This window comes from Anoplophora glabripennis, unplaced genomic scaffold (assembly GCF_000390285.2).
Source record: "Anoplophora glabripennis isolate ALB-LARVAE unplaced genomic scaffold, Agla_2.0 scaffold9, whole genome shotgun sequence".
NCBI lineage: Eukaryota > Metazoa > Arthropoda > Insecta > Coleoptera > Cerambycidae > Anoplophora > Anoplophora glabripennis.
In genome coordinates, this window is record NW_019416258.1 from 1,046,430 (window position 1) to 1,065,883 (window position 19,454).

Here is a 19,454-nt window from a genome sequence, read left to right on the forward strand (position 1 = left end):
CGCTGACACTACTTCTGATTGCGCTAGTACACACGGCGAGCATTGAATATCCCAAGACCAAGACCCAAACCAAAACATCGCCGTCCGTTCATGCGCGCTCCCCCCCACCACAATTCAACACATGACGTAATATGTTTGTTACAGGGCAAGTTCCCAGGCCGGCGGCATCCTAACGTCCCAACTGAAGGCGACCAATGGATTGGTGAGTGGGGCGGCGCTAGAGCTCCCGACCCCGCCCCTGAGCAGTGCCGGTCAACTGAGTTCGCAAGACTTGCAAGGCTTATTTATTAACCAACATGGGTATGCGCAGCCCGCGGCTAGCGGCCAGAATCTGCAGATTGTCAAACGCGAGCCCGAGGACCTGAGCCACCACCGCAAGTTGGACTGTAGCTCGCCGAGTTCAGGGAGCCTCGACGGGTCCATCATCATCCCCAAGCAGTCACGAGCAAAGGTGATTTCATAGTGTGGTGGTGTTCAAGTAGTGATTGATCGGTTTTTATGGTTGATTTGTTTGGTGACACGTGCTTATTTCAGTGTGTGTAGTTGTGATTTCGCGAACCCCTCTTTGGAATGATATTTTTACTGGGGCATTCTTTAGTGGGGGTGCGGGATGTTGCGTTCCGCCATTTCCAGGCCTTGTCAGTACCTTAGAAAAATCGTTAAGTATGCTCTATGAGTACCTTTGACCTGAAACAGAGACAAATTTCACACTTCTCTTCAACTTAAATCAATGGCTTACCAGATAGTGACCGTTTTTTTTTTTTTTTGACAATACAGAAACTTAATTTGGGTTTCAGTAAAAATTGTGTCTATTAAACTAAACTGAGAATATAGTTACCTAGAATTCAAAATGAAAATGAAATCCATTGATTTTGAAAATTTACAAGCTTTAATTAAAATTGTTCCAGTATATTCCGTGTAGCTCATCCGCAACATCCTGTATATGTCGTATAGGTACACATTATAGACAAACATTGAACCTTTGTCATATCCATCACGAAAATTTATTTAGATATTATTTTATGAAAAGATGACCAGAATTTCCAGAAAAATGCAATTGTTAACAAACAGACACCCTGTACTTGATCTGTGTGTCTCAATTTTTTTTGCCGCTGAAACTCAAACGTACGGCAAATTCTGGTCACTGTTCGTAAATGATGTGTTACGTATGAACATCCTGTATACAATTTTGCGACTTCCTTGAAATATTTTCGGTATCCACGTTTCCAATCACACTGTATGGGACTTAGTTCAACCACCTTGTGTATTTTTAGCTGTTTCTTCTGTAGTATCTAGTGCATGGCAATATGATGGTAGTATTAGAGATTTTAGTTAACAGTAGGGTTAGATCTAGGGCCCACCTAGAGCAGCTAGCATGCAGCTAACATACCTTATACCTCAGTGTATTTAGTTTGATCTGGAACCATCGAGAAAAACGAGCTGATTTCTATTACAACGTACTTCTCCAGACAGTGCCAAATCCATAAAGAATGTAAGCTTTCAAAATTCGGCGTGTCTTTTTTTACAGTTAAATAGAATACTTTTCGAACTGCAAGGCATAAAAACATGATTAAATTGAATATAAAATCAAGATATAAGACAGGGCTATATGCGTAAGCGTAAAATATATGTTTTATAGAGGATGTTAAATGAAAATATCAGAAAGATGTGCAAAATTTGTTAAATAAAAAAAAAGTTGGTTTTGAATGATTATTATCTTTAGTTTTCTCGTAATTTTCATAAATTGGTAGATTATGCTTTTCGTCAATCTTTTAAATGTGTCTCCAAACTGACACACCTCTGTAAAGATAATAAAAAATCTACGACATATGAATATTTTCAGTATCCATACGAAAGAAAAAAAAGTTGACTGTCATTAATCAAAATCTAGAAAGTTTAGTGAAATTCTAACAGTATCAAGGCGGGATGCATATAACACACGAAAATGTAAAATTTCTATTACTTATTTATGGTTACGAAATTATAAAAAAATGACAGTTTCTAAGATTTCCATAATGAAATAATACTTCTTCAGAATTCGCATTGGCAATTTTATAAGTCTTATTGTGTGTATTGTGTTGGCAGTGTCAATAACGGCCGGTAGTAGCGGCTAGTCGCTTAAGTGTAAATCTACAATGCACTAGCTTCAATAGCAAGTAAACTTTATTGACGAATCTTAAGCTAGACATGTTTATGTCTAACGAATTATAGAATCGACTGCATATTTGTCTACAATTGCTAGAAAAATGGTTCTAATATACAAATTAGGTACCTACTTCGTCACATAATTTCCTACCCTTATTTTTGCCACAAAAAGCAATTATAAAAAACGACCTTATTATTCAATGTACAAATGGTGATGTTCGTTAATCATAAATTATTTTTTATGTGGTTCCGAAATTATATTTTTTTCAAAAAATGCTGCTGACACAATTTGGATACTTAGTTGTCAGATGGGTGTCCATATTAACTTTAATAATCACAATTTTCATTCTATAAAATTAACGCATTAGTATAGTCTTTCCGAAGTCAGTTGAACATGCAAAAAACGCCTGGCAATAAAATTTAATGAGTTTCATAGGCGTCCCTAAAAAAGTTTTCTGTTAAAGGGACAAAAATTATAATAATTTGTATATGATGTGTAGAAAATTTCTATTATATGTTCATTTGGCCAACAACATATTTTAATTATTTATATCCTCAAATTGGTGGTAAATTTAGTTTTGTTCCGTTTCAAAAGGTCTCCAAAATGCCATGTTGTGATAATATTAGTAAACAAAATATCCCTCTTATTTCTCCCTTTCGCAATTGTAATATGAATGATTGATAGAAGGCGCCTATAATAAATTAAAATTACTTGAATCACACCAAATTCCGCATTGCTGCACTGCACCGCTGGGCAATTTTATCGACCACTTGTCAACTGCTGAGATTTATTGCCCAGTAGCCCAATGCAACTGTGTTTGTTTTCCTTTGCCCGCGCTCGCATTCTTCAACTTGGCGTATACATTTCTACCACCTCCACGTTTAGTTCGACCAGACCTGTATATGGGTATAGCTAAATAAATATGGGAACAAATTTTTCATATATTTCAATGGCGAGTTGCTACGTCAGCGACCGAACCTGGTACATACTGTCAATCTGTTGGTTCTTCAATTGATATCGGAAAGACTAATCAAATATGTGTTTCAAATATGAGAAATAAAATTAAAGACACCAAACTTTACACTTAACAGTAGCACTGTTTTATTTACTTGAAATCTCAACCAATTTCATCTAATAAATTGGCTTTGCCTTCATCCGCAAAGAAAATAGGAATTTAAATTTTTTAAAATACGTATTTTTAAATGTTGTTTAATTTAAATCGGGGATTTTTTTTTATTTCAATTTAAAATTTTATTTTACGTGTATTACTAAATCACTAAATGTTTGTAGGATCCTATAAAGCCAATAGTTCCGCGTTCTCCGTTATACGTCGCTACGGTATCTTCGATAATTGAAAGCAAATGGGACAACTAAAATACCAATTAAAATCATATTATGTATTTGAAAATTTCTATAGTTAGAAACTTAATGAACATTTTACGAGTCTCAAGATATTTGCCAGAATAACTTTTTTAATTTTATAAAGCAGAATTTCTAACCAATATTTTTATATGCTCTTTTCAATTTTTAATTTTATTTGTCAAATGCTATTGGCTATTTTAGAGTTAAATGAGGTCACAATAAAAAAGAAAAGATACTGGTCTCATATTTTTTTAACATATTTTCATTTTGTTATGCAGTTAAAAAATTGGAAGATACGCCTTTGACAAATCAGCTTTCAGAATAACATTGGCTGTGGTCTCAGGTAAACAAAACACGGCTAATATGACAATTAACAGATATATTAGTTGCTGCAATTAAGGCCATACGCCTTGAATTTTTAAACTTTGAGTCAGTAAAATTCAAAATATAATTTTTCTGGGCTGTTAAAACTTCCTGGAGAAAAATGTAGGCTTTGCAAAATAATAGAATCAGTTCAATAAGAAGAAAGAATAAGAACTGTCGGATGGAAAGCGTTTCCTTGTGTCACTGTCTCGTGAGGTACATTGGAGGGAACGATCGGCTCGTTTTTAAAATTGAAACTATAAGTTCACTGAGGTATTGGTGGTTGTAGGTCGTGCTGGTGTCCAGCCAACCCGGAGACTTGGTGGTGGACGTCAACTCGATCAAGGACGAGAGCCACCGCGGTCTCCACTCCCCGCAGCACGGCTCTCGTTCGATAAACGGAACCCCCACGTCAACGCACAGCAGCCTCCTGGCGGACGGCTCGAACACGGGTCCCATCGAATTCATCTCTGCGGATGGCCTCAAACCAGCGATGTACACCACGCAGATATTCGCCTCCATGAGCAACGCACCCCACAGCGGCAGCGGTACGCCGTCCCCCATACCCTACTCGGACCACGTACAGTACACCCAGAGCTCGATGGGGGGCGGCGTCGGCAACTCGGCCGTATACTCTTCCACGGGCCGGCCCAGCAGCTCGACAGCATTCTCGGTGGCAGACCCCTACTACCGCGAGTACTTCACCACCGTGGCCTCTGGGGGTGGCACGCCGGAGCCGGTGTACACCGGCCAGCTGCGCCAGAGCCAGCTGGGCTACGAGGAGGCCAGCGGCGGCGCAACGGCCAGCTTCGTCGAGCGGTACGTGCGCCAGTCGTATCACGGCAAGGGCGTCATCGCCGCCGCCACGGCGGCCGGCCTCACCGTCGACCTCCCTAGCCCCGACAGCGGCATCGGCGCCGACGCCATCACGCCACGCGACCAGAATACGCTGCAGCAGGTGAGCCCTAGACCTACCCCCACATATCTCCTCCATGTTCCAATGCAGAAGGCGCGAAGCACGACCGATCCGAACTGATTGATTTGCAGCTTGCATTTATGGGCTATATAATGCTGACAACGACGTTATTATATTTGACCGCTTTATAGCCCATAACTCATAGCCTCAACGCAAACCAAAGAAACACCTATCACTTTACACCGAAACAATTTGCACAATCACTCCCGCGAATGCTCCCAGGACGCAACGCCGTAAGTAATGGGGTAGTTTTCTTCAACGCAATGAAAATATTCGTTCCTCAAAAATATTGTTTTTTTTATATTTTTGAAGAAGGAATTAGTTGTTTTAAACTAGCAATTTTCTTTTTTTCAATTTGAAATTTTATTTTAAGCAGATGTCCAAGTGCGTTCCTTGAAAAGGGGGGAAAGAGAGCACGAAAATAAACAACTGATGGTCTAAAACGTTACGTTTTAAATAGAAAAAATGGCGGTTTTGGCGGTTTAAATTTTGTGTTCGAAAATGCTGAAATTTATTTAAATCTGGTGTAAAAATAACACAAAAATTAAACGAATACACGAATTAATTACCAATATTTATATCCTCTACAAAAATCGTTAAAAGTTCTTGATCGATCAGAAAACATTTTATACACAGGCTAAGTAATACTGCAACACACAACGCACGTGCACAAGATGCACAGGGTCGGCTTACATTTATGGTTAATTTTCTAAATAAATTTTCTCGAAAACAGAAGCAGTTAGACCATCAGCTGTTTAATAAAATTTGCTCATTTTCAAGTCCTCTATCACCCTTTTCAAGGAACGTACTTATTTCAGAAACACTCTGTATATGTGTGGTATAAGGTGGTATAAAATATAAATTGATTTAACGCACAATTTCCATCATAAACGACGTTTATGTCCCAAAAATAAGTTCCAAAATTGTAATCATCAATCTAATCTTTTTTTTTCGAAAACCAAGTAATTTTTAAGTTAGGAACTAATTAACGCTACTATTTACTATTTAGTTAACAAAAAATTAATATGAGCTTTCGCAAAAGTTTATTAGACAAAGCTATTGATTTTGAAGAGCTAATACGTGGTTAAACTTTTGGAACACCCCGTATGTATTAGGACATTGCACATGATTTTTTTTATTTCATAATGCTCTGCTTTGAGCCTGATTCCTCAGTGTTCCAACTGAACTGAACGGGAAGAAAAATATCACGGATTAGTACCTACTATTTCCGAAATTGTTTTTTATTTGCAACCATCATCACAAAAATAATACAAGGGAAATGAAACGGACCTAAGAAAAAATGTTCGTATCCTCCTTCATCGACGAACATTCTGTGTTTCTTTGGTGTGCGTCGCGTGTCATTCGCATCACTGCATTGTGCCGGCCGTCAATTCACGAACTGTCGATTTTCTTTTTCAGTCCTTCGACTACACCGAACTGTGTCAAACCAACACCCTTCTGGATCCGCTGTCCCTTCCGCAGAGGAGCAACAGCAGTTCCCAAAGTCCCGGAAGCCAGCCCACCAGCCGGAGTCGACCTTGGCACGATTTCGGCCGTCAGAATGACGCGGACAAGATACAAATCCCCAAAATGTAAGTTGTGTAATGTACGGGTTTCTCAGTGTATGTTCCTTTTTCGTTTCGACTAGAGGGGCTAGTAGAGTAAAAAAACCGCAGGGGGACGTGTGAAAATAATTTTATAAACGGACGCTAGTCAAAAGAAACTCGGTGGTGTCATGATCTAAGCCCCTTCACTCTACGTGAGAACTCGTATGGCACTTCTAGGAAATAGCCTAAATTCCACCACTGGTTATGCGTAGAACAGGAAACAACGGATTTTGAATTACTCGTGACCTCGCAATGGCAATATAGTCCAGCGCCGTGAACTGGACAAACCCGATTTGAGTGTCACTTGATACAAGTACCTTATGTCATGCTACTACAGTTGTAATATTATCAGAAAGAGCCTGTTTAACAAGTTTAGATGATTCACTACGCCGTGTATTGTGCCTTATGCCGCTTTTTCACACTCTGAATTTCGTTATGTGTCATGTGCAATTACCTTTTTATAAATTCGTGCCCGTGGGTCATCGGTCAACGGGTGCGCACTACCTGACTGGCAGTAAGCTCGAGACAAGTTCCTTTATAGCTCAGGCCAAGCAGATAACGTTTTCTCAAATGCAAAATTTTACTATTTGTAAATAAACCGACAAAACTCATTTATAAGGACGCCAAAACCTGTGCCTACCCATTGATTTCAGTGCGATTCTCCAAATCATCGAATATCAACTCAACTACTAAAAAGTCGCAACTCACGAAAAAAAAAATGGAATTTTGTACGGTTCAAAATTAAATTTATAGTTGACTATGACAAGGTGTTTCAGGAATAATTGGCCGAACTTAAGTTTACATTTGGTTGATCAAATTATTAACAAAAAAATCCCAAACTAAGTACATGGCGCTTAACGTATAGATATTAAAGATAAAGATGCAGGAAATCACTATCATTAACAATCCCTGGTGTTGCGCCAAAGAAAAAAGATCTCTTTCATGTTACTAGAAAAACGAATCATTATCGATTTATTACTCTTTTAAATTACAACCTTTATCAAACACTTCGATTAATCTTAGATATGTGTTAAAAGCAGTGATCGAAAATCTAAAATATCCAGACTCTTCGTATCCCTAACATTGCATTGTATACACGAATTTAACGAATTTTTATCTTTAATTTGATAAGCCGGTAGCCCAAGTTTCATCAATCTTCATCCAGCATCTTCAGAGATATATAAATTTTCTTTCTATAAAACCAATCGTGACTATATTTAATAAACGTTTAAAGTACTGGATAGTTAAACTTAGGAATTTAGACATTTAATAAACACTACGTTTTCTTTATCATTGCCGAACAGCTATATTATTCATTAAAAAATTAATTCTTGCAGTGTGCAAACAATTGCGACCTTAGTTACTCCGTACTAACTAAACACCCTTGCTACATCAAATGATACTTTCAATGATCACATTATGATGTTTGTATTTAAACTTACAAACAAAATACTTTACAAATACCTACTACCATACCAATTGATACATTTCAATAATCATGTTTTCTCGGTGTAAATTGATATTTGCTTTTAAATTTAAATATATTACAATCATCCCATTTTGTTGCAGATTTTCCCCTGTCGGCTTCAAATATCACCTTGAGACGCCTATATCCACGTCTCAAAGACGGGAGGATGACAGGATTACGTACATAAACAAAGGACAATTTTATGGAATCACGTTAGAATATATACCAGACCCTGACAAACAACTCAAATCCCAGACTGTAAAAGTAAGTAGATAGATAACGCTTTAAGAACTTTGTAGTGCCAGTAGAGTTTGTTTATGTGCCAAAACTAAGCTAACAATGCTCGTAAAGGTTAACCAGGTACTGTATGTTAAACAATTAAATAAGTACAACCTGATCTAGTTAATATACTGTTAAAAAAAACATTCACGCACTTTTTAAAGACATATCATACACAAACTAAATGTGCATAGATAACTGGTTATGTCAAATCTGTACCCGTTACATATGTCGAAGGCAGTGGCGTTGCGTTGCGTTTTTTCAAGCTTTTTCCATAAAAATGTCATAAAATGAATTTTTCATGTGTAATGAACAACCTTATTAAATCTTAAGTATGTAGAAGTTATAAGAAGTGAACATTTCGAGATCAACGTTAACATCTACTCTGTGGGCGAGGAGTACGGCTAAAAGAGGAAATAAATAATCAGTTTTTAAGATGGGAGAATAGGTAACGAGGTGTGCCAGGCTGGTTGAAATAAATTTTATTATTATATTGCGGATGTTCAGTAAGTGACGTTCATTAAATTAACTGTAAATATTATTTAGCTGAATTTGAATATTTAAGCAATTCCGTCCCATCGCCCGGGGACAAGTTTTACTGTAATTAATAGAAGTAATCACTTTAAAATTTATTAAACACTCGGAACGACCGCTTGTAATTGTATAAGGTGTAAAATAAATCGTGTTTATTCCATATTCAAATGTTCGCTGGGACTATCTATGGAAATTCAACTGATACATTCCATTTGAATATGATATTTGTAATAACCTAACTTGTTACCACCTAAATTGGTGTCAAAGAATATTAATTGATTTATGTATACTACTATTAACATACACCTAAAGCACTTAAATTGCAACTGTAAATAATTAAGGTGCTTTAAAGTATTTTGTCACTTGATAAATCGGTTTCTAAAACGAATTTATTTTGCTGTGGGAATTTATATACAGTTTTCTTTTTACTCCGGAAACATACACTATTTCGCATATTTCATTACATCACCTTCAGACTCCAGAGAGATTACCTAACATTTTTGTTACACCCTGTATAAATTAACGTTCATTAATTAGGAAAATAAATTGTATTTCAGTGCAATATATTTAAATCTAAGAAATTATTATTAATATTCGTCAGTTGCTTGGCGATGAGAACAGCAATAATAAAATTCAAGCGCAATAAAATAAATCAGCAGAAGTAAACATTAAGTTCTCGAAGTTAAAGCAATAAATTATTAAGTGATAAAAATAAATTAAATAGTTAACAAATTATTCTTGAAAGTTTCGAGTTAACAAATATTATTAATTGTTTTTAAATACAATTAAGCTTAAACATATAAACGTCATCATGTTCTGGAAATACACACAAAATATCTCGAAATTTAAGTGAAAAATTCAAAGGACGATCGAAAAACTGTAATAATCGACGATGTGCGACGTTATTTTACAATATATATTTAATAACATATTTAAAAAAATAAATGCTGACAAATACCATTTATACCCAGAATTGAAGTTATGTATTAGTGGTATCAGGGGGAGATTTGAACGAAACACTCTGTATATGAAATTTTTAATCTTTAGAAACTTTACAAAAATTATTTTGGAGGAATTTTAGTTTCCACTGTATTTTGTTTGCCTTGTACACGGCATAGTTGCAAATGGAGTAATGCAAAATTCTTAAGAATTTTTGCAGGCAATGCCCCGCGATTTAGAACTAAATAAGGAAGCAGAATTCTTTCCATTAGAAATTAATTAGGTATAAAATATAAATCGTTTGTCGATTCTTTTTTCGCTCCGCTCATCTGTATGGAGGAGATGGCGTTTATTTATAAAATTATGAGGAATCAGCAATATAAAACATTTCACATGGTTCATAAGCCAATTACTGCGAGAGAATTGACCAAAAAACCAGCACGGTGACATTCGATGCCCGATATGGACATGGAGTAATGATCACTGTCTTCTATCGTATGACAAATGTGGTAATTCTAATAAAACAATTTACAATTGCGTACCTACTTGGTCGTTAAGGCTGGTCAACAGAATTACACGTAATTACATCAATTAATACGAAAGTTTATACCTTTTAATTGAATATAATAACATTTATTGCAACCTGCCGACGACTTAACAAAGATGTGTACACAATTTTATTTACTTCAAACAGTATTTATTTTTTAACGAGAACGTCGTCGTTTAACCTCATTCTTTAAATTATTCCGTGCATGTAAAATATTTTACATTTGACAATGTCATCCATTAAAACTTTTTTCCAAAATTAACATTAGATTATAACACATTTAATTTAAAATTTAAAGCAATAAAACTTAATAATTGTAGTATACTATTAACGAACAACATATATGTATGTTTTCTCAGTGTAATGAAAGTAATTTTTTTATTTAATTGGGTATTTCTGCCACAGCGAGAAGAAAAAACATGACCCTTTGCACCAAAAGACTCAATAAAGGGGTTGATTTTTAATTTGCTTAACAAAGTAAATAGAAAAGTGCACAAATAAATAATTACGGGTAATATACAAAACTAATCATTAATACACGATAGCACAATAATGACGTACTTACTGTATATTAAAAACTAATTAGGTACGTCCATATAAATTTGTAGCAGTTTTTGTGTTTTTATACTATCCAGTGAAATAAAAATTTATTGAGAATAAAGTTACTGACCGAAATTATTGTTTTCGAGCTTCAAGGTCCACTGTTGTACTGCCTCCTGTAGAAGCCCTTGGTCGGCGCAATTAACGTTAAAAATTATTGAAATTGACATTTTGTGATAGCACTTAAGAGCCAATGTCAGTCTTATAATATCGGCTAGATTTACATATAAACGACATAATAAGCAAAGTGCATAGCCTTGTACGTGGCCATTTGGGTTAATATTGATAAGGATCTTAATTCGAAATTAAAGTAAACCTAATTATTAGGCCTAAGCACGTTATAAATCTCGGTGCTGCCAAGGAATGTTTCAGTTCGCAATTATTTTCCTCTGGATGAATCAACCCGGTGAATATATAACAAGATTACGAGAAAAAAAAGCTGATGTCAACATAAAATCGATTAAAAACGATGCAATTAAAGCGAATAGATATAATTGTCCCATTGCATATAACTTATTAAAATCAGTATAATGATTTCTTTGCGTAAATCGTGTAAATTATTTCATTAAAAGCAACCTTGAGTTTAATCAAATGACCCTTATTCTAGTTATCAGTTATTCGCACGCATTAAAAGAATCAGATTGTCGATTCTTAACTACATAGCTATTTCTTTACTGCATGCCACACTTTAATAGTTTTCAACCTGTAAACTTTATAAATCAAATATTTATGTATATGTAGTCAAAACAACCCCTGTCACTTAAAAATTTAATAAAATATTTGCTTGTAACTCACATATACAGTACCTACTTTATTTAACTCATCATTTGATTAATTAATTTTTTTTCAGAGCATTGTTATGTTGATGTTTAGAGAAGAAAAAAGTCCAGAAGATGAAATCAAAGCTTGGCAATTTTGGCACGGAAGGCAACATTCTGTCAAACAGAGAATCCTAGACGCAGGTCAGTATGATATAAAAATTATACCATTTCTATTTCTATTAATCCATTAGATACAAATTTTATTAAAAGTTGGTATCTATTGGAAAAAATCTGGGCAACCGCAATTTTTCGGAAAAACGTTGCCCGTGTATCCTACTTATGCGGATTTCGAAACATCGATTTGAATACAATATATGCCCAATCATATTTCGTAATTAATTTAGAGTTTTATATTGTCAGATTTAACGCATACATATTTATCATGGCAGTAATTTGATATTCATATACATGGCTTAATTAATATGTATTTATTTTAAATCGCCCACCTGAACATATTTTGAATTAATTTTCAATCTAAATCTCCAATCAGGTTGTTATATCCGAATAGAATTAATATTAGTGAATTTTGTGACAATTTTTTTTTGACGTGTTGTACGAGTAGGGCACAAATCGTGGGTACAAGAACTTTGTACCGGAAAATACGTATAGATTTTCAGCCTGATTTTATCGGGCTTGCCAATCACTGATAGTGATAAATAGCGCTCAGAAAAATACGGCGATAAAAGTCGGATTGGAAGCGAGAGAAGGCAGCTCGTTTCGAGATTTATGTTGAAAATATTCATCTTTGTACGTAGGTGTCCATTTGACCTTTACCAAACACCGTATTAACAATTTATATTTAAATGAATGGGATATTTATTTGGCGATAAAATGTGTTTTGTACGTATAGTTCTATATTTTTTCATTTACCTATTCAACATTTGTTCGTCATATTTTATGCACGAACAGAGATAAACATTTATACATGTATCGAGTTTACACTCATTGAAATAAAATAGATTAACGTCATTTTTTTACTCGCTATTCATTAGATGTTTACATATGTTCTACATTATTTATCATATGTAATTGTTTATTCTAATAATAGTAGGTTTCATATTAGCAGCAATATAGAACTGTAACATAAATGTGGGTACTTTTAACATTTTCAGATATGTATGCTATGTGGGTTTCAGTGTAGGTTGTATTGATACTATTATTTTGTTCTTCAGTTGTGTGGGGTGGTAAATAATGACATTATTCATTTTCTGAATTTATAACTCACGCTACTCAGTGAAACTGATATGTAAAATCTAAAAATAATATACCTAACGATATTTATTGCTAATATATATACCTACAACAAAACCGTGCATTTTCTAAATAATCTTTTGTAGCTAGTAATCACTATTCTTTATCAAATGTTTAAAAATTTAATTTTTTACGTTTCATGCCTCTAGAAAACAACGAATTTGGCTCGGTAAGTTTGGTGTTAATAGCTTGCTATATGTGGTGTGTGTGTTATTTTGTTAGGCCCTTTGTCCCTAACCAAAATCGGCTTCTAAAATTAACGCCCACAGTCTTTTTGCAAAATGATTGCTCGATTGTATATATACCTACTGTGTTTCGTCTTTGCCGCAATTTATTTCATATTTATACTAAACTGGAACAATTCATATTTATGCAATATTAAATATAGGTACCTACTCTTAAAGTACTTTCCACATTTTTACTTTACAAGTAAAGAACTATTTCTAATTATTAATCCTAAAACTTTTCTTATAATCTCATCAAATGAGGTTACCTATACAGGATCGATCTTAATCTTATGTACCTATATAATTCGCGATTTTTTTAAATTACAAATATTACAGAGATATTCTTTTTTGTAAATCTATCCATACACAGGTACATTTTGAGAACCACTGTCCACATAGAATGTTTTCTCATCCACATGTATACGGTAGAAGTCAATTCTCTCTAATTTTCATAGTAAAGACATAACCTCTAACATTGCAAACTAATTTAAAGAATAGGTTGCACACAAATAACTCATTAAATTTGAAGAGAGAAAGACGTATTTTGATTTTGTACAAATAAGCTTTTAATATAATAAAACACTTTATCACTAGTAACATGATTTTCCAAGTTGTGACCTATTTACTGCAAACTGCAACGCTCATCTCGAAAAACATGTGAACAATGTGCTTATAAACTGGATGTGAATAACACAAAGTACTGTCGGATAGAAATGGCCAGTTATTAAACTTTGTTCTATTTGTTTTATACAAAGAATTTAAGAGTTCTGTACAACACCGGCAACACTGCATCACCCTACGCGTAAATTTCGCAGTGAAGACGGCGGTTCTCAACAAGTTTTAGTTTCTAAAAAATCATGCATATTATTTTAAGTTTGAGTTTTTTATCTCCAATTTATTCGCAGAAAAACATGTTCTACACAGTAAACTGTACCGCTGTTTAAAATATTTGTTCACATTGTTCACTCTGTATAACTTCATTTGACGAGATTAGAAAAATTTTTTAGGATAAATTTGAATTAGCTTAACATTTTACATGTAAAGTAAAACTGCAAGAGCCAATTACAAAGTTGTATAAAACTAAGCATATTGTTTCATTTTAGTTATGTCTCAAACTGGAAAATAATATAGCTATGTATTTTTTTTATTACAGATACGAAAAACAGTGTGGGTCTAGTTGGATGTATAGAAGAAGTAGCCCACAATGCCATAGCTATCTACTGGAATCCAATGGAAAGCCCTGCAAAAGTATGTTGCCTATAGTTTCACTTAACTTTTGAACAAAATATTTTCTTTTCAGATTAATATAGCTGTCCAGTGTTTGAGTACAGACTTTAGCAGTCAAAAAGGCGTTAAAGGTTTACCACTACATTTGCAAATAGACACTTATGAAGATCCTAGGGATACCAATGTGTTTCACAGGGGTTACTGCCAAATCAAGGTGTTTTGTGATAAGGTAAATTGCTACTGTTGAAAGATAAAGTTAATTTAAGCCAGACCTAGTTTATTAATCAGTGGTTTGATTTCCATTTTTTGTTAAAAAATTATATTTTTGAAGGGAGCTGAGCGGAAAACAAGGGACGAGGAACGACGAGCTGCCAAACGCAAGATGACTGCGACTGGTAGAAAAAAATTAGATGAGTTATACCACCCCATGTGTGAACGATCGGAATTCTATACAATGAGCGACATAACCAAACCTCCCGTACTGTTCTCTCCAGCAGAGGATATCGACAAAGTAAGTTGAGCGTAATGAGAAAAATTAACGGTGATTACTTATTGTAGTTTTTCCCACAGTTGACTTCCATGGAACTCCAGGGCTTCTACTCTCATGAGGATGGATCATTGAGTGGACCTGTGGATCATGTAAAAACATCTCCTTTCTTACTCCACACAGCTTCAAAACCTCCTACAACACCGACTTTAAAATTTCATAACCACTTTCCTCCAGATGCGGACAAGAAAGATGCTAGTATATTAGATGGTAGCTTGTCAGCTGACGGTAGTGTATTTTCACCACCTTTAAAAAGGGCTAAGTTGATAAGTGGGGGACCGGGAAGTGCTGGACCTCCACCATTAAATGAAAGGGTTATGTTGTATGTCCGCCAAGAAAATGAAGATGTTTACACACCTCTACACGTTGTACCTCCTACCACAGCTGGCCTTTTGAATGCGGTGAGTTCTAGTGCTAACAGTAACGCTTAGCTTTTTTGCTTACAGGGCTTCCAGCGACCAGTACAATAACTATGTTGAAATCGTTTAATTGGGAGTTTTTACTAACATTAACGGTGAAAAAAGTTAAAAATCGTGGTGTGTTAATTTGTACTTGTTAGATATGGCGTGTTTAGAATCAAAAAGGTACATTGATATAAAATATAGCTGGAAGCCCTGTGCTTAATATGCATGGACCTGGATGTACTGGGCTTTTACACATCTCATTCGGTTGAATAACACTAAGACTAAACCGGCATGTTGGATTAACATCATATTACCACCAACGTGGGATCAGTTCACTTTTGCAGCTCCACGTACTAGTAATACTTCCAATACCTTTATCAAAAAGCTCAGTACTTCTTCTAAATCTATGCTAAAATGAAGAAAGACAGAAATTTCGAGAGTTGTTGCAATTGGAAAATTAATTCTGTTTTCCTTATTTTGCAGATTGAGAATAAGTACAAAATTAGCGCTACGAGCATAAATAATTTGTATCGCAAAAACAAAAAAGGGTAAGTTAGACGTTCCGCATTGTTTAAAGTAGTTGTGAAGAGTGAACTGGATACTAACTGGTCTAAACACTAACAGTTCGCATTTTACTAACTACCACCAAATTCACTGGTCCAGTATGTAAGTGTTACAAAGAAAAATTACTTAAACACTATTAAAAATTGGATATTTCATATTGTTTGTCTCTAAATGCAACAACGGAACAGAATTCAGTAACTCTCGATCTTATTTAATTTTGATATAATATTATGTTATTACTGACATGAATTACAATTAAACCATTTAGGATAGATGTTTTCTATTTTAATCATTTGATTTATTAATTGCTTAGTCACATAATCAAATGATTAGATTTACAATATAAATATATATATTTACATGTATACCTACTGACAACCTGTTACGTTATTAACAAAGTGAACTTTAATTCAAATTGAAAATATTTATTAGTGTTTTTTTTATATTAATCTAATAATATATCTTTAGAAAGCCAAAAAAAATTTTATTCAAGTTCAACATACAAGTTAATAGATAAAAGAATTAAAAGAGTAGTTAATTCCCTAAAAATGTAGTGCTAGATAATAAATACATATTAGTATGTTAATTATTTAAAGCTAGCCATAGGTACACTTATGCTTAAAATGGATGCTACAACTTAGAATTACTAGAATTTTTGAAATGTGAATGATTTGGTTATGATTCAAATGCTTTGAACACTTACAGACTGTACCAACTATCCGCATTTTAAATTATATAATATTTATTATTTTGCAGCATTATAGCCAAAATTGACGATGATATGGTAGCTTACTACTGTAATGAAGATTTGTTTTTGTTGGAACTGAAGCAACTGGATGAGGACCTCTTCGATATAACATTTGTGGAACTTATGGACCACTAAAAACCGCCATTGATATTATCTTTACGTACTTATCATTTATCATTTTTGTTGTGATTTGTTTTTTTATACGATGTAATTTTAAGAGCGATGTTAATTAGAACTTTATTGATTGTTTATAGTATCTAGCATGTTGATTTTACTTGGATTTTTTTACACTCATTTATAATCAAACATAAGTTATTGTTAGTATTGTTTTTTTATGTTTATTAGATATATGATCGCATTTATATTTGTAAAATATTGAGGTGATCCAATAACATTCAGTGTAACTCTAATGTTATAAATTTTTATATACATGGTGGCAATGTTTTGTTTCTAAAAATTTTAGATGTTTTTATTACGAATTACTATTAGGGTTAACATCGTTTTATGACATTACATGGTCGCCGTTGATCTCAAAATTGAAGTGTGTAGATGATCTGACACATTGTGTACAGAACCACTAGTTCTTGCATCTAGGGGGTGGGATTAAGGGAAATCACTGTAAATAGCTTTAGATATTATATGACTTGTATATAGTGACCAGCCATGACTTAGATATGCACACCCTAAGTGTGTTGTGATAAGGAGTACTCAAAAACTATTTTATTGAAGAATGTAGCACAAAGGTAACAATACAGTCATTTTGATATTTTTTAAATTTAGCATCTCAGCAATTATCGTTTTGTTGTTTAATGTTTGCCAGAACGTTTTTTTATTTTGGATTTTAAATTTATTTAGTAGATGTATAATTTGAATCTGAAATGACTGTTGTAATGCATTGACCGCTTGAAGTCTGAATAATTTTATAAAGTTGTTATATAACGGTATGTTTTTGAGTGGTTGATGTTCTCAACACATCATAATTTTATCATATGTAACTTTCAATATATTGCGAGTGTATTGCTACCAGTCTCGCAAAAAATTTAATCGTACCTGACTTATGCTTTATGAATAATACTTATATATTTTTGGAACAGCCATTTTCTAAAAATGGTGAAATTAAAATCAAAATACTTTTGAGGTACAATTCTTCAACACACGTTATAGGATTTTCTGTTGTTATAGAAAATTCTACATGGTACTGATCTGACTAAAGATGTCTTGTACATTTTTCAAGTAATTTATTGTATATGTTTGACGGGTACACCGTTATACATGTTTTCAATGATATTAGAGTAGTTGTTAGATTAATAAGATGGCTCTCTGTATCCAAACTTAGAGACAATTAAGAAAAATACTATACCCAACGACTTATCTTCATTGGCCACCATTTCCTTATGTTGTTATGGTAGTGACTCGATGATTATATTCGCAATATTATTTAAGATTTTTTTATAAATGTATGTCTTGATTTTATAAATAAAATTATATATGTATTTGTACTTGGAAAAGCTTGAATAATTATTTTCCTTACCCAATCTTTAACATGTTGAGAAGTATCTCTCAACATTATAGTTACAAATATTTTATATTTACCTGTAAAGATTTTATATTAGTTGTTTAAAATTTCACTACATAAAACTATCACAGTATTATTTAATGTAATAAACAGAAACTAATTGAACTCAAATTTACTCAAAATATACAGTACTTTAGATACTGCTATTATATGTTACACTCCAATCTGTGGGAGGCATATGAGCAGTCAAATACTATAAAACATGACTACTAACAATTAACAAATATATGTAATTTAAAAACAAATCCAATTATACCACATTTTCGAAGAATATTACGAAAATTGTATAAATCATATCACAAAATTTATTCAAAATATCATCATAAAGCTGGTTACTCACTACTTGTTACCTCACAACTAATTTGACTTTGTATGCATTCGACAAGTACTAGAAAATGTATCAATACATACATAATATAAGTAGTACAAACAGTGGTGACCTTATGGGGGTGGCAAGCAGGACAATCGCCTCACACAACAACCCAAGTAAAAAAAAGTTTATATTTAAAACTTTATATTATCCTTAGTTACTAGTTATAAAGGTATATGACAATAAAATAAAGTTGGTTAATTCATATTACATATATTAATACTTATTAATAAGCAGTACTTAACAGGTGCCTAAATAAAATATAATTCTCATTTATTAGATTTATTTTATAATTGATATCAAAATCAATTAATTTATCAGCAGATAATAGTATTTTTTTGTAATTTGACTGTAAAACATAATTGAAAAATATGTTTGAATCTCGTACCTTATTTTATCATTATTAAAAATTTGTCGTCTTTGTATTTGATAACTTTTAAAAATCTCTTAATATAATATTTGAATACTCAAAATTTATACCTAACTTTTGCATTTCTCTTAAATTGTCAGAAATATCTACATTCGATTTACGTACATTTAACAAAGAACAAGGGCACAAGGGCAAAGATCTACCACCCCGAGCCTCGCAATGGTTAAGGCCGCAACTGTAAATATTCATTTTATGCAATGTAATGAATGTGATCAGTGTAATGAAGAATCTGAGTGATTGATCTCCTGTGACGTGACACGATTTACGATTTAATTAAGATGGGGAAGAAGGGAATTGAATATGTCAAAAATTTTCTTAATATACAGCCGGGCTTAAGATAAATGTAAATACATTTTAATCCACAATTTGAAAAAGTATACAAGTATACAACTGTTCAGTAGATGAAAACCTTTGTAACATGTCAAATTGAAAAAAAACAATTTAAAAAAGTCTGTTATTACTTCTAAT

At 33.5% G+C, this 19,454-nt stretch overlaps 1 protein-coding gene across 2 annotated transcripts in view; it reads left to right on the plus strand.

The window, feature by feature from the left end:
* Positions 1-18,108, plus strand: part of LOC108909672 (protein grainyhead) — a 34,087-nt gene extending 15,979 nt beyond the window's left edge. The window contains exons 2-12 of one of the 2 annotated variants that reach the window (XM_018714072.1): positions 145-451; positions 4,161-4,829; positions 6,267-6,439; positions 8,024-8,186; positions 11,672-11,783; positions 14,274-14,368; positions 14,421-14,576; positions 14,679-14,858; positions 14,906-15,295; positions 15,782-15,846; positions 16,619-18,108. In XM_018714072.1, the coding sequence (XP_018569588.1) occupies positions 145-451; positions 4,161-4,829; positions 6,267-6,439; positions 8,024-8,186; positions 11,672-11,783; positions 14,274-14,368; positions 14,421-14,576; positions 14,679-14,858; positions 14,906-15,295; positions 15,782-15,846; positions 16,619-16,745 (2,437 nt within the window). In that variant the 3' untranslated portion in view covers positions 16,746-18,108. The remainder of the gene's footprint in view (positions 1-144; positions 452-4,160; positions 4,830-6,266; positions 6,440-8,023; positions 8,187-11,671; positions 11,784-14,273; positions 14,369-14,420; positions 14,577-14,678; positions 14,859-14,905; positions 15,296-15,781; positions 15,847-16,618) is intronic. The other variant, XM_018714086.1, reaches the window with a different exon arrangement.
* Positions 18,109-19,454: the final 1,346 nt, after the last annotated feature.